At 52.4% G+C, this 15363-nt stretch overlaps 1 protein-coding gene across 1 annotated transcript; it reads right to left on the bottom strand.

The window, feature by feature from the left end:
* Positions 1 to 7657: 7657 nt before the first annotated feature.
* APLNR (apelin receptor) lies at positions 7658 to 8800 on the bottom strand (the record flags this gene model as incomplete). The annotated part of the gene is made up of 1 exon (XM_084232584.1): positions 7658 to 8800. One exon carries the CDS (start codon positions 8798 to 8800, stop codon positions 7658 to 7660), a length of 1143 nt encoding a protein of 380 aa, XP_084088710.1.
* Between the last annotated feature and the right edge of the window lie 6563 nt (positions 8801 to 15363).

Here is a 15363-nt window from a genome sequence, read left to right as displayed (position 1 = left end):
GACTACAGTGAGAAGACAGCCATCCGTGAGGAAATGGTCCTTGCCAAGCACCACATCAGCTGGGGGCATGATTTTGGACCTCTCAGCCTCCAATGCTAAGAAAATTAAGTCTTTGTTGACTGAAAACCACCAAGTTTATGATACTTTCATTATAGCAACTTGAGTGGATAAACACTATTGACTTCCTCTTTTGTACCAGAGACGGTAAGGGCCTTGCAAATATTCAACCTTCAAATCAGTCCTATGAGGTAACATTTGTTATCCCATTTTACAGATGAGAAAACAGTTCACCAATGAACATCATGCCTAGGATCTTCGCTCTTCATAGTGAGCTTCCCAGAACAGCAGCATCCACTATTTGCCTGGGGTCTTTAGAAACCAATCCAGGACACCCCCTGAAAATTTTCAGGACACCCCCTGGATGTCCTGAATCTGTCTTTCAACCACGTCCTCCAGTGATGCTTCTGCATACCAAAGTTTAAGATGGACTGGTCTAGAAAACACAGACAGGTAAGAGAAGAATTAGAACTCAGGTTCAACCTGTCTAATTTTGTTCACGAGACACAAACCTCATGGTCTTAGAGAAGATAAACTAAGATGTCAATAAGGCAAATTGGATGTGTCAATACATTTGATTGCCTGTCTACTCTTGCAAGCATCCTGTCCAAGGTCATCTGTAATATAGAAGGGCGAGCAGACCTGGGAATCAAGAGGACTGAGCCAAAATCCAGCCACTACTCAATAATAGCGTTAAAAAAGCTGCTCCTCTCCCAAGGCCTCGCTGTCTCTAGTGAAGTGGGAAGGCAGGAGGACTTCTTTCTGGCTTAGCTATGCTGTGTTTTCATGCCAGCATGTGAGGCTGCCTGGGCTCCTGACACCAACAGAGTGGAAACCATTTCCTTCGCTAGGCTGCAACATCTATCTTTAGTCAACTTCTTTGATAATTGCTGTTGCTTTTCCCAAACATAAAAATAGCTTATTATTAGCGCAGCAAATAACCACCACCTTCCAGGGCCCCTGACAGCTTGAGAGCACCCCCAACAAAGAGCTGGCAGCCAGCTGGGTCCTTAGGATATTCAGGGGATTCCAGATCTCTTGGCGGAAACCAACTAAGCATGTTATCGGTGCATTCATCTTCCTAAGGGCAAGGGTTGCATCCATGTTCTCCAACCCTCGTGCCTTGGGATGACACCCAAAACACTAGGTCACCATCATCCATGCTGCCAAGGACCTTTCTCCATCAACGAGTCCAGACTCACCCCACCTGGAGTGCAGTCTGGGTCTCTCTCTTGTCATCAGAGGTCACTTCATTCCCATCAGATAGGAAGACCTCTTGAAACTGACGGACATATTCCGGTCCAGAAGAAAGACTGCCAAATTTCCTTAGATGCCTAAAACCTGGCCCAGATTTTCTCAGAGACAGGAAGAGAAGTTTTCCCTGAGTGTTTTTATAGAGGGGGAAGTCCAAGATTTTATTTTCCATTCAATCAGTACATCCCCACCATCACTAGAGACCTTCCTCCATGGGCAGTGGGTGTCCAGACACAGTTCCCACAGACTGAATCAGCAACGGATCCAGTTGGCTCACCGAGAACTTCCCCAGGAAGCCGACCAGGCTTGCACTCTGTCACTTGGCCAGAGACTTGAAGACATCATTTCCACCATAAATACTCAACTGGTCACTGCCAAGCTACAACTTTAGGAATTCTATTTACAAGAACACAGGGCAACTGGTACTTGGCTCTAGATGTGGGTTCCCAAGCGGCAGTGCTGAGAGGTCTAGGCTATCTGTTTTAATGGGATCCATGGCTAGTAACCTCCATACTCATCAATCCCAGTGCATCTCTTCTGGCACCTTCTTTCTGGGCTCTTTACAAAACAGTCAAGGGGCCTCCCTGGTGGTGCAGGGATTAAATATAGCCACTATCAAGCTATCTTCAGCCACAGCAGCACAAGTTCAATCCCCGGCCAGGGAGCTGACCCACATGGTGCAGCAGACCTCTCCTGTCTCACTCACTGCTCCCCTCAGCAGTGTATTTCAGTTGATCTGCCTGTTCTGCTCCCCACTTTCTCTGGTGAATCCTCTCACCCCCACACCTCTAACTTAGCCCACAGTTCTTCTATGCATAAATTAATCTTTAAAAAATAATAAAAAGCAATCAACTTGTTTGCTTTCAACAAAATTCAGTGTTCTCACCACTCCTTCTGCACCTTCTTTATCCAATTGTTCAATCATTTAAGCAAACATCCTTCCTGCACCTGCCATATCCCAGAGACCTAGAACACAAAGATGTGTGAGCATATCTCCAGCGCTAAAGGAGGGGCCTTTTACTGGATCTACTGTGTGGCTCTTCTGCCAGTGTGCTCTGAAGTGGAGGAGAAGTAGGGTGCTGGTCAAGTAGGGCAGCTCAAGCAGGTTTGGGGAAAACATTTCTGATTATAGTCTATCCAGATCCATGCCCAAGCAGCCTCAAATAGGCAAGAGATGTCAACACAAATAAATAATAAAGTAGAGAGCAATAAGAAATGAGAAGTCTTTTGCACACAAATATTCTTTTGTCCATGTCCCCAGGTTTCTACTTATTTGGGCAAGAAAATGTGCCCTCAGGTGGATTTGGAGGTGGAGAGGATGCCAGACATTTAAACACGGTGGAACCAGAGATGGACATGTATTTTCAATCATCACATCAGCCCAAGCTGTGATGGCATTGGGGTGCACATGAGAAAATGTGTGTGGCCTTCATGGTACCCCAAATGTCTGCTACAGTGATACTGAAGACACTTTGCCATCCCCTGTTAAATGGCACAAGCTCAGGAGCTCCTCGTATATTACCTATTGCTGCACCACCGCCCCTTAACCATGAGGTATCCCCATATGGAAATACCAATATGCTTCTTCTAAAAGGACGTGGATAGGCCTCCCTGGAGGCACAAGGGGTTAAGTGTCAGCACTAGGAAGCCATTCACAGCCACTGCAGCACGAGTATGATTCCCAACCAGGGAGCTACCCACATGGCACAGCAGACCTCTCCTGTCTCGCCCACTGCTCCCCTCAGCAGTGTATCTCTGTAGATCTACCTGTTCTGCTCCCCACTCTGTCCTGAGCCTGGCCGGGCCATCACCTCTGGATCCTGTCGCATTGAGCGTCACTCTGGCTTTGAGGCGCAATCTTCCCAAGGGATCCACAGTCTGTGTAAGCAGCTTTTCCAATAAGCCCAGCACAAGAGGGTCCAGAACCTCCACGCCCATTAAAGAAACCCTGGCAGAGATCTTAGAAGACGACAGCTCAGCCTGAGAGAGGACAGAAACTGGAAGTCACACACACTGCGGCCTTCAAATAGTCTAGAGATTGAGACATTTGTCTGGGTTTTGATCCAGCCCCCAATCTGTTATCATCCATTCTCTGAGACCCAGGCATGTCTCCTCACCTCTGCTCACTCACTTCCCAGAGTGGGGCCGGGGGTGAGTGAGCACGGGACAAGCGCCCTTCTCAGCAACTCAGTGAACGCTGGGCTGTGTCTGGGGAACTCGGCTGCACAGAACACTCCCCACCACCCACCCACCCTTCACCCCTCCGTGAGCAGGCTGACTGGCACCGGGTCCCTAAGTCTCCCCTGCCACCCTGCCTAGACTCGGCCCATTGTAGTGATCCTCCTCTCTTGGACCTGAGCACACTGGATTAGAACCACTCACCTAACCGTCTCCACCACCAGGCTGATTATACTCTATCCAGGCCCTTGCCCAAGCAACCTCGAAGAGACCAGATTGCCATGCAACTAAATAAATAGAGAGTGAAGGGACGAGAGGCCCATTGCACACAATATTCTTTTGTCCAAGTCCCCAGATTTCTACTTCCTCAGGTAAGAAAATGTGCCCTTCCATGGCTTTGAAGGTGGAGAGTTGGCCCAAGCATGTCCACAGTGTGATAAATAAGAGTTTACTGAATAGACAGAGGAGTGCCTGCGTGAATGTAAAACTGTGTCCACAAGTGAAGGATTAAGCAAATGCTCTATGATCTTATGCTTTGTAGGATAACTCACCTCCAGTTTCCCTGAAGACTTGTGAGGGTTCTCTACATCTGTGCAAGGAAACAAAAACTTCAAATAGCTTGTAGGTACAGGCGTGATTGTTTCAGGAGAGTTAGATAACCCCCCTCCAGCCTTTCCCTGCCTCCCAGCTTCTTCCCATGTATCTTATCTCCTTGCTCTTCCAGCCCCTCTGTCTGCATTTCTCTCTTCTCTCAGTCTGTCTGTCTAGCTCTGTGTCTGTATTTTGCTATCTCATCTACTTCTCTCTCCCCTCCCCTTTCTTCCATACTTCCTCTCCTGGCCCCATCCTGCCTGCCCCAGACCCCATTCACTGGCCACTCTGCAGGCATGCTGGGCACTGTACAGAAAAGTGCTCCCCTTGGCTCCCAAGCTCCTGGCATAGCCTCGCCTGTCCCTTGGGAGAAGCAGTGGTCAAGAGCCTGCTGGGCTTTGGACACGGACAAACTCGGCTAGTTCTCTCCTGGCTCTTCACACCCTAGTTGTGTGACCTTGGCCAAGGTATCTGAGTGACTTCTCTGAGCCTTGCTTCCTTGTTGGTAAAATGAGGTAAAGATATCATCCACCTCGGAGGATGGCAAGGGTTATACGAGATCATGCTTGGAAAACGCTCAGCATGAGGGTGAAGTGCCACAAGCAAGCACCCAATACTATGCTTTTAATTGTGGTGGGTGATGGCTTTTGTGTCTTCTGCAAACACTGTGTGTACCCAGAGGTCTTCGTTGAGGATGGTGTCCCTCAAAGAGCCTCTCAGACGCTTCCACCCCAAATGGATTACCATCCAGACTTCAGATTTCCCAGACTATGACTCACTGGGCTTCTGTGAGTGCCTGAATTTGGACAGGATCTATCTGGATGAAAACATCCCCAAACCTGGCCTCCCCCAGAAACCATCTGAGGAGCTTTAGTAATGGTGACCCTCTGGGGTGAGTTTAGGAGATTCTGACTCCACATTCTGGGGTGGCACCCAGGAATGAGTATTTTCAAACCATCCAGAGTGACTCTGAGGGGAGAACAGGCATCTGAACTTTTGTTCTAAACTGAGTGGACACTTGTGAGATAATGAACGAATGAATGAATGAATGAATGAATGAAATGAATCAGCAGGGATGATAAATGAATGGAGGGGTGAGTACATGAATGAATGAATAACAGTTTCACCTCCCTTGAAGGGATGCTGGTGTTTTCCTCCAGACCGAGCTCTGGACTCCAGCGCGTGTGGCCAGCTCCTCTTAGACCCCAGAGAGCAAAGTATTAGGCTCCCCATTCCTTTATCTCTTGCTCCCTGCAGTCTTACCCCTGCCCTTGCCCTGTCCTGGTGTCTATTTTCTCATCTCCTCAGCGCCTTCCCTCACCTCATCCTCTCCAGTCCTCACTTTATCTTTGAGGCCCCCACTCCTCTCCTGGCATCCCTCCTCGTGCCCAGCCCACCTCCCACTATAGAACATTTGCAAACTGGGGGTCTTTTCTCACCCCAGGACACTTGTGCGAGCAGAGGCTTTGGACACAATAGATACACAAAACTGATTTATTTGATGAACCGCAGCGACTAACAGGGTCGGAGAATAGCGCAGACATTCTGAAGAAGGGGCGGGTGGGAGGTGAGGGAGGGCTCCACAGACACCCTCCCCTACCCCTTGTCCAGTCCAGGGCCACCAGTAAGTTCCAGATAGGCAGTCTCTGCAGGTCACCCTGGAGAAGTTTCCTCCAGCCTCGACTGGGTGCTCTGAGGAGAGCCCTGGGCTGAGGTGAGTCTGAGAGATTCTGCGGTGGGGAGATGACGTACTTTACACCCAGAGCTGGCTCCCTCCCAGGGATGGTCAAGACGTCCATTCACATCCAGCCGGGCTCTTCCTGTCTCCGTGGCTCACATCCTTCATGTCCACAGTCCACCAAGAACAGAACCCAGAGTACACACCCCCGCCCCCAGCTCACAAAGGCCCCACCAGCAGGGCTCCAGCAGGATCTCCGGGCCTCTCCAGCCGGTGTATGGGGTCACACCATCAGCCTCTGTCCTCCCAGCCCAGCAGGAGGAGCCGGGGGTGCAAGCCCAATGGCAAGGGCTTTTCACCCCTTGGCGAGCAGGCAGCCTCCGTGGACCCCAGAAAGAGAGTGATAAGGGGAAGACTCATTAGCTCAGAGCAAAGTGGGGAGGAGTGGAGCTTTTTAGCCAGCTTCCTAGTCCTCTCATGGAACTGGGGAAGTCCCAGGGACCCAAAACGCTAGGACTCCCCAAACTTCAGGGGCCCGCTGCTATGGAGAGCTCCTGGAAAAAACATACACTTCCTTTCCAAGCACGGACCAGCCGTCAGAGCCCCCAAATCCAGTGGGGGGTGGACTCACTTTTATTCTCTATTGCCTCGATATGCCCCTTCTTCTGTCAAGGATATTGGGGTGCAGAGCAGGGATGTGATGGAGGGGACAAGTGATCAATGACACAGATACCCATCGTTCATGCTAGATTCACCCGTGCATGCTCTCTCTCTCTCTCTCTCTCTCTCTCTCTCTCACATATACACACACACACACACACACACAGAGAGAGCAAGCAGCCCACCCCCACAAGGGCACTCTGGGCACCAGGTAGAACCCGCGCCTGCTGGAGAAAAGCATCCTGGGAGTGACAGGTGGGTGGGGAGGCAGGGTAAGGCCTGAAGCTCACAGTTTCCAGGGAGGTGAACTGGGTGAGGATATGGGGAGGGAAGTGAAGCTGCCGATAGATTATGCAAACACCCCTCTCTTTCTACTCTCCCTTCCCAGCTCCCCAAGCCCAGGACTTGGTCAACTCCTTGCCTTCTAGTTCCCATGAACAGGGGGTGAGGGGCGTCTGGGGACATCTGTGCAAAGCTTATCTAATTGGCATCAAAGCCGCACTGCCCGGGCTGCAGGAAGGGAGGCTCCCTTCTGGGGACCCCAGCTCCTGAAATTACAATGATCTGATCCAGTTTGGGGGAAGTTCCAGAGGCTGGGCTGCAGAGACTGGAGCGCCAAGTCTTTACTGAGACAGCCCACCCCGCCCCAGCCCTTCCCTCCTGCTCTCCGGGAACAAGGATAAAGAACTGGAACAGGGTCAGTGTTGGCAAGCATCAGGATCTTAACCCTTCGGAGCCCTTCAGAACCAAGGGGTCAAAGGCAGGGGAGGGTTAGAGAGAGAGCCATGAGCTGGGGAAGTCGGAAGGGAAGGACTCGACTCGGGGTGAAATCTGCAGAGCTAGAGGGGAACCGGAGGGAGGAAGAGAGAAGGAAAACTAAATGGGAAAAGGGAACAGACTCTTCCTGAGCCAGGACTCACACATCATTTTCGGGCCAGTATGACTCCCCCCATTTCATGCAAACGGGGGAAACTGAGGCTCAAAGAGGTTCTGCTGGTGCAAGGTCAGTCCCACAGATACGGACTAGCCCTGCGTGGGTCGGCAGGGTCTCCACCCCTCAGCCCACAGCCCTCTGAGCACACTACACGAGTAAGAGGGGAGGAGGCGGAGGTGGAGGGGGCCAGGAGCAGCAATGGGGTCAAGTGCAAGGGAGAAGGCACCACAGCTACCAGACTCTCAGAGTCAAGAGCAAAGGCTGGGGCAGGGCAGAGGGCACCAGGCTCCTCTCGCCTCCCCGCCCTAGTCAACCACAAGGGTCTCTTGGCTGTAGGGGATGGATTTCTCCTGCGTCTGCTCTCCGCCCTTCCCCGGGTTGGGGCCAGGGCCCTGGCTGTGCCCAGAGGAATAGCTGCCCGACTTGTCCCCGCTGCTGCTGTGGGAGACGCCCCCGCACCTGCTCTGGCCCCAGCAGAGCATGGAGGTGCAGGCCTGGCGGAAGCGGGGGTCAAAAAATGCGTAGAGGAAGGGGTTGAGGCAGCTGTTGACGTAGCTGATGCAGGTGCAGTAGGGGAAGACGTTCATGAGGAAGAGGTCGAAGTCGCAGGGCCAGTGCAGCAGGCTGCCCAGCATGTAGAGCGTTTTCACCAGGTGGTAGGGCATCCAGCACAGGGCGAAGGTCACCACCAGCACCACGATGATGCTCAGCAGCCGGCGCCGCTTCCGCAGGCCCTCGATGCGCTCCTTGCGGAAGTGGCCAGCGATGGTCTGGGCGATAAAGAAGTAGCAGGTCAGCATGACGGTGAAGGGCACCACGAAGCCCACGGCGGTGGATGAGACGCCCAGGCCCACCTCCCAGGCCCACTCGGAGCTGGAGGTGGCCACCATGGAGTAGTCCATGTAGCACTGCACTTTGGTGGTGTTCTCCAAGTCCCCCGTGGAGCGGAACACCATGACCGGCATGGCCAGGAGGGCGGCCAGCACCCACAGTACGGCCGTGGCCACCACCCCGCTGACCCGCAGCCGCAGCCGGGCGTTGGCCACCGGCCTCACGATGGCCAGGTAGCGGTCGAAGCTGAGGCCAGTGAGGCAGAAGACGCTGGCATACATGTTGACAAAGATCAGATAGCTGCTGAGCTTGCAGGCAAAGGCACCGAAGGGCCAGTCGTAGTCCCGGTAGGTATAGGTGGCCCACAGAGGCAGTGTCACCACGAAGGTCAGATCAGCCACGGCCAGGCTGGCGATGAAGATGTCAGCTGAGCGCCTCTTCTCCCGGCTGCTCCGAAACACGGTCCAGAGGACGAGGCCATTCCCAGTGGTGCCCAGGAGGAAGACCAGCATGTAGATGGCAGGGATCAGGGCTCCCGAGGACTTCCAGTCTGAATACTCACACTCAGACTGGTTGTCTGCCCCATAGTAGTTGTCGAAATCGCCACTTTCCTCCATCCTGGGAGCAGAGAGAAAACAGGCAGAGCTCGAGGGGAACCAGGTCCGCGGCTGTCACCAAGTCAGCACGGGCCGGTTTCGAGTTTGAGCCTCAGAGCACAGCGACCAGGGTTGGAGTGTCCAGAGCCCGTCCCAGCACGCTGGAGGGGCTTTCTGCAGCTCCCGGGACCCTGGAGGATGCCCCGCTCCTGCAGACTTCCTGCCACCCTCTCCTGCTGGCCCCGGCCTCAGCAACACCCTTCCTTGCACCCTCCTGAGTCTCAGTCTCCTCCTCACTCGTCACTGCCTCCTCCCACCTCCAGGCCAACCCCTCACTTGCGAGTCTTAAGATGTTTAAGTTACAGCCCACTTTTTTTTTTACTTCTTGTCACTGGACAAGTGGACCAAATTGACCCCTGCTGTGCTGGGTAGAATGTTATCTGTGGTTTGCAGCCTGCTCTCCCCCTGGTCCTGCCTCCCCCTCTGACTGTGCCCACCTTCGCCCCAGTCTTATCCCTCTGGTTTCCTCTGGCCCTTGGAGCACTCCCCACTCCATTCCTCACCTCCTCAGGTCCCCTCTAAATGGGGCAAATTATGCAAATTAAAGCCCAGGCTGAGCTGGAGCCAGGGTGGTGGGGGGCAGGGAGGGTGTGAGATTTCGCAGGATGGTCTGAGCATCTGGTGGCCCTCCTGGCAGGCAGGCAGGTCCCTCCAGCCCCTCCTGCTCTCCCACCCCCATCCAGACCAAATTTCAATCTAGCACCCTCTTCCTACTCTTCCCCTTACAGCATCCTCTTTTGCCCCTTGGTTTTGACCCTCATTCCTGGGAATGTTTGTGGTTTGCAGACACAGTTATACAGCAATTGTCTAGAACTCCTAAGCTGTTGGCAGGTTATAATTGCAGGTGAACTGCAGGACATTTGAAACAGGCATAACAGAAAGCCCAACATGGTGGGGAAACTGAAGCCCAACAAGGTAGAGTTTGTTACAGTTTTGTTGTTTGCTTTTCTTCTTCTCCGGGAACTTGACACAGTGCTGGGCATATAGATGATCATTAAATGGTTGATGAGTGAATGAGGGAAGGTATTCTGTATAGAGAAATGAGTGTATGGATTACTATGCAATGAGAACATGGACATATTTCCGTGCCTGGGTTCTTACTGCCCTCCATAGACCAGGAGGTCTCTCTAAGACCCTGGGGTGAAGGATACCGTCAGGAAGTTGCAGCTAAAGGAGGAGGAAAAGAAAGAGACAGTCACTGGGGTGCCACAGTCCCATAGAAATGCACTTTGTCCAGGGCCTCCCGGGTGGCGCAGCAGTTGAGCTCTGGGTTGCGAAGCTGCCCGCGGCCTCTGCAGTGCCGGTTCGATCCCCGGCTGCTCCCCGGCCACCAGAGGAGGGTCCCACATTGCACGCAGACCTCTCCTGCCACCCGCTGCTCCCCTCAGCAGTGTGCTTCGGTCCTTCTGCCTGCTCTGCTCCCTGCTCTGGCTCTGGTGAATTCGCTCACCCTCCCGCGCTTCTGACTGTACCTAGTGCATGTATAAATAAACAAATAAATAAATAATACATGCCTCTTTAAAAAAAAAAAAAAGAAATGCACTTTGTCCAATTTGATCACCTCTCCAGAACTCTGGGACAAAGGAAAGATGTGTAGAGGAGGCCATCTGAAGTTGGGTAGTGGTGTGATGAAGCAAAATCAGGAGATGAATCCTGGCCACAACCAAAGCAGAATTTACAGAACTGGAACCCATAGTCTCAAAGGAGACTTAGTCAGAAAATCATCAAGGCTCTTAAAGCCGGGACCCCAAACGCACATACCCACAAAGACCAGCCAGTGAATATGGGTGAAAGAGTCATTTTGAGACAATAGGGAGTAGTGGAGACTATGGCAAACTGGAGCAAGACACAACATTCAAAGGAGGCCTCCTCAGGTCCAGTTCTTCTTTAGGGCCTCTTGGTGCCATGCAGAAATATGGAGCCCAACATTACCGTGCTTTCCGACTGCTCAACATAATTTCAAATTCCGAATTTAATGAAAAATTTTCAGATTTGTATTTGGGAAGTTAAATCTATTTGGGAAAACAAACAAGCAAACAGAGGACAGGACAAGTAAAACCTGTGCTTGGGCCCCCAGTGGGTGCTCTTTGAACAGCAGCCTCACAAGAATGAAAGGTTGGACAGATAGGCCAAGAGGAAAAGACAGCAAATGCCAAGGCAGAGAGATGAAATTAAGCATAGCCAGAACTTTAGGATGCACTGGGAAGATGCAATAAAGGAGGCTGGAGAGAAAGATCCTGGGAGTCTTGGATGACCTTTACCTAATGGAGAGATACGAAAGATACGAAAGAGAAATAAGGATTAAATATTGAACACTTACTGGGTGCCAGACATTCTTCTAAATATTTTGTGCATTTTATAAGATTTGTCATCTATTTTAACCCTCACAACAACTTTAGAAAGTCAATTAATCTCAGTTTAGAGATGAAGACACGTAGGCACAGAGAGGTGAAGTGACTTGGCCAAAGTCACCCAGCTAGTAACTGTCAGAGCCAGAATTTGAGCCAATGGATTAAATCAAGGTCATCTTGAGCCCATGGACAAAAGCACTAAATTCCCAAAGGAAAAAACTCTACAACCCTTTTAAAATTGGGGGAGGTGTCATCTGTTGAGCTTAGATTTGTAGGACGGTGCTAAGATACCTGCAATTTCCCTTAAAATAAGCTCTCTTGTGTAAAACTAAAAATAGATTGACTAAAATATGCTAGAGCTATTCCTCACTCTTGACAAGAGCCTGCAGGGTAAGAGTCTATGCTGCACCCTTAATTTTAGAGCCATGACTTGATCCACCAACTGTCCTTTGACCCAAGAAGCCTGGTTGCCTAAGGCCAGCTGGAGAGGCAGTAGGACCCAAGCTCTAGAACCTTCCTGGCAGTCTGTGCAGTGGCGATAGGCTCACCCAGTAGGGCCTGGGGCTTCAGGGATCTCACAGCACATGGACACACAGGTAGGACTGGGGCAGGGGGTGGCGCTTCAGGGTTGTCTAACAGAAATCCATGCAGGTGGCAAAAAGCAGAAGCAGGCTTGAGTGGATGTTGCTGATTTTCCACCACATCAGACTTCTTCAGAGGCTACTGTGACCTCCCAAAAGGGCCCTAAGAGCTATTCAGGGACCAGTCCTGACTGCTCAGGACATGCCAAGTCTAAGCACCCCCTCCCCCAGCAGTCGGGATATTCTCTGCTTCTTTCCCAGGCACTGGGGCCCTTTGCAGCCTGGACACAGCAGGAAGGGAGCAAGTGAGCACAGAGGGTCCCTCCTCCCAGCTGTTGCTGTTTGGATCCCAAGCCAGAGAGGAGCCCAGAGACCCCTGGGAGAGGATATGGATCCATCTCTTTAATCCTCGGGCCTCCGCACTCTGCCTCAGAGCGGGTAAGAGCAGTTCACCTTACAGAGAAACCGGGGAGGGAACGAGCTAAGGTGGGGAGGGCCACTCTCCAGGGCCCAGGGGGCAGAATGCTGATAAGACCTGGCCTCCCACGTAGAGCCAGCTGGAACCAGATGGCAGATGGCGGGAGTCCCCCAGAATGGCAACCTGAAATGAGCAGAACTGGCCAACCTCACTCCTCCCCCAAGGGCCTGTCCCACACGCCATGGAAGATGAGAGCTGAGTCAAGTTGGCCCGTGTGCCCCGTGAGCCTCTACCAGACAGAGAGTACCCGTGCAGACCCCCGCTTTCCTTCCCTACACCCCTTAACTTGGAGTGTGGCTGAATTAAGTCTCAGGAACACACTCAGGAAAAGGACAGAACAGGCTGGGTCTTCACCCAGGGCTGCTCTGCTGCCTTCACCAGGCCCCCCTGCTTGCTAAATTGATCCAAAAGTATCTGCCCTGAGTCATCTGGTAAACCAGCAGCTGGGGGCCGGACTGTCGGCCAGTGTTCCCCAAGCTGGCTGACCTGAAGAGGCTGAGCGGGTTTCCTGGGGGACTTCTCCCTCGCCTGGGTGATTTCTTCAGGGTATTATGAGGAGCCTGAGATGAACAGTTCCTGGCAGGACAGTGCCCCAGACCTGGCGGGGCCCTTGAGGAGAGCCTCGACTGCTGGGAAGGACCTCTGGGGTCAGCGATTCAATAGTCCCCTCCTCAGCGGTCAGACCCCCCCCTCCACACAACTCTATTCCTGGCCTAGAAAGCAGACTCCCAGGCCCCGGGCTAGTGTGTGCACTTGCCAGCAGGGTCTGTGTGTGCCTGTGAGCAGATGGGGCCTGGTGGGCGTGGAGACCACATGTGCAAGGCGTGCAGGGTGAGCAGGGAGTCCACGTGGGTAAGGCGTGCAGGGTTCCCGCATTGGTGCAGGGTGTGGTCAGGGATGGGTAAACATCCTCCTCAGAGCACAGGAAGGGATGGTTAATTGAATCTCTCTAAGGGCTTGGAACAAGGGGAAACTCTGGAAAGGCAGACCTTGCCCAGACCTTGCCCCAAGCTCTGGGTGGAGGACTTCAAAGCAGAAACAAGACTTTCCCTGCCCCTGGCTGGCTTCTCACCTCCTCCTCTCACTCTGCTCCAGCCCCCTCACTTCACAGCTCTGCTTTGAACTCCATGGAACTCACCCAGGGCAACCGGACCTTTTCTCCCCTTCCCAAGAGGCAGCTGCAGCTGTGTCCCTAACAGCTGGTGGTGTTATCCCAGGGAAAGGGGAGGGAGGACAGGGGAACTGGGGGAATAAAACCTCTGCTGCCCAGCCCACTCTGAAATTCCTCTCCCCTTTCCCCAGCCATGCTACCTTCCCTTCCCCCCAGGCACACCCCCCCACACACACACACACACCCTCCCAAATCCTACTTTAGCAGCTTATCTGACCAAAACCAAATGGCCAGCTGCCATCTGACAATTAAAGCAGACCCCTCAGCAGCTCCCCTTCCCCTGGCCATTTGGTGCTATTTCAAACTCTCAGGGCCTCCCTGGTGGCGCAGGCAGTTGAGTGCCACACCATGAAGCTCTCCACAGCGTTTGCAGCAAGGGTTCGAAACCCACATGGCGCCGCAGAGCTCTCCTGTCTCACCCGCTGCTCCCCTCAGCAGTGTATTTCATCCGTCTGCCTGTTCTGCTCCCCACTCTGTCTCTGGTGGATCCTCTCATCCTCCCACTCATCTGGCCTATGCCCCAGTTCTTGTATAAATAAATAAATGTTAAAAAAAAAAAAAACCAAAAAACCTCTCAGGACATATACTCCAAACTCCAAGAATCCCTGGGATCCTGGGACCTGCAAGCTTGGGAGCAGGGCAACGTGAGCCCCAATTCCATTGTGGCTAGCAACTTATTCACTCAGCAAATATTCATTGAGCAGCTACTATAGGCCAAACGTGTCCGGTCACTGGAGACCTGGTGTGAGCAATCCATGCCAAGCACACTCTAGGGGTGGGGAGGAATAGAATAGATAAATAATATGTAAATGCAAGGAACTCAGCTTGTTCTGACTCTACAAAGAAACAAAGTGGATGATGACACAAAGAATGAGTGGAGAGGAGGCATGTTAGACAGGGCAGGCCTTGGGTGGGGGCTCTTGGGGGCCTCTGACATTCTAGGTGGAGCCTGAATGACAAGCTCACAGCAGTGGGACCCTGGACAAGGCTCTTCACCCTCTCTGAGCCTCAGCTTCCCTCTCTGTACATGAGGATATTAAACCTACCAGGTCTAGTTTGCTGTGATTCTAGGAATTGTGGCAGTGACTCCAAGAGGTGAGAGAAGAGGATTTCTTACTGAAGAGGCCAGGGAGGGAGGCAAACTGACCCTTGGCAGGCCAGCAGTGGGCAGTACCTGTCCTCCCCACCAAGGCACCAACAGCCTCCAGTGGTGGGTTGTTAAGTTGTGAGCAAGGGTCATCTAGACATCTTTCCTTATCGCCTCACACACCCCTTCACCCCTCACCCACCCCATCACTTAGCACAGCTCCTTATCCATCTCCACACAGTAGGCCTCCCATAAGTGCATGGAGACCTGGGCTGCAGTCAGTAGGACCACCATTTCTGTAACCTCTGAAGTGGTCAGGGTTTTCTTTAGGGCCTCCTGGAGGGGGCTGGGTTCCTATGACTTTGAATGGGAAGTAAGATGCCTAAAATTCCCCTGAAGCCAGTGGGTTCCAAGCCGAGGCAGGAGAGCTTAAAAGAGGGAAGTAGGGAGGGGGTGTGGGCCACCAGCATTTCATACAAGCATGGGAAATAGTACATCCCTCACCCCTTCGTAGCTCACCCTCTAAATGTCAAATGCCACCCCTCAAGCTGGGGTTTTCACAACTCCCCATGGTGGCTCTGGATGTCTTTGATGAATTAATTATTATTTAATAAACGGAGTGGTTTAGATAAACAGAATACTTCCAAAAAGAGACCTCAAGGGGGCAGAGGCGGGGAGACAGAAAAAAAAAAAACAAGCCCAGTACCCTTTGCTGGCAAACAGGTTACAGCTGCTAATCTAGTCCACACACCTAACTTTATTGGGGTGCAAAAGAGGAGGGCACAGGAGTTCACCCCGGTGTCCCCATGGGGTCAGGCACACTGTCCCGCATGCCACACCACCTTCCCCCCCATCC

Source organism: Talpa europaea (assembly GCF_964194135.1).
Source record: "Talpa europaea genome assembly, chromosome: 1".
In the NCBI taxonomy this organism is placed as follows: Eukaryota; Metazoa; Chordata; class Mammalia; order Eulipotyphla; family Talpidae; genus Talpa; species Talpa europaea.
This window is presented reverse-complemented; position numbering and strand designations above follow the sequence as displayed.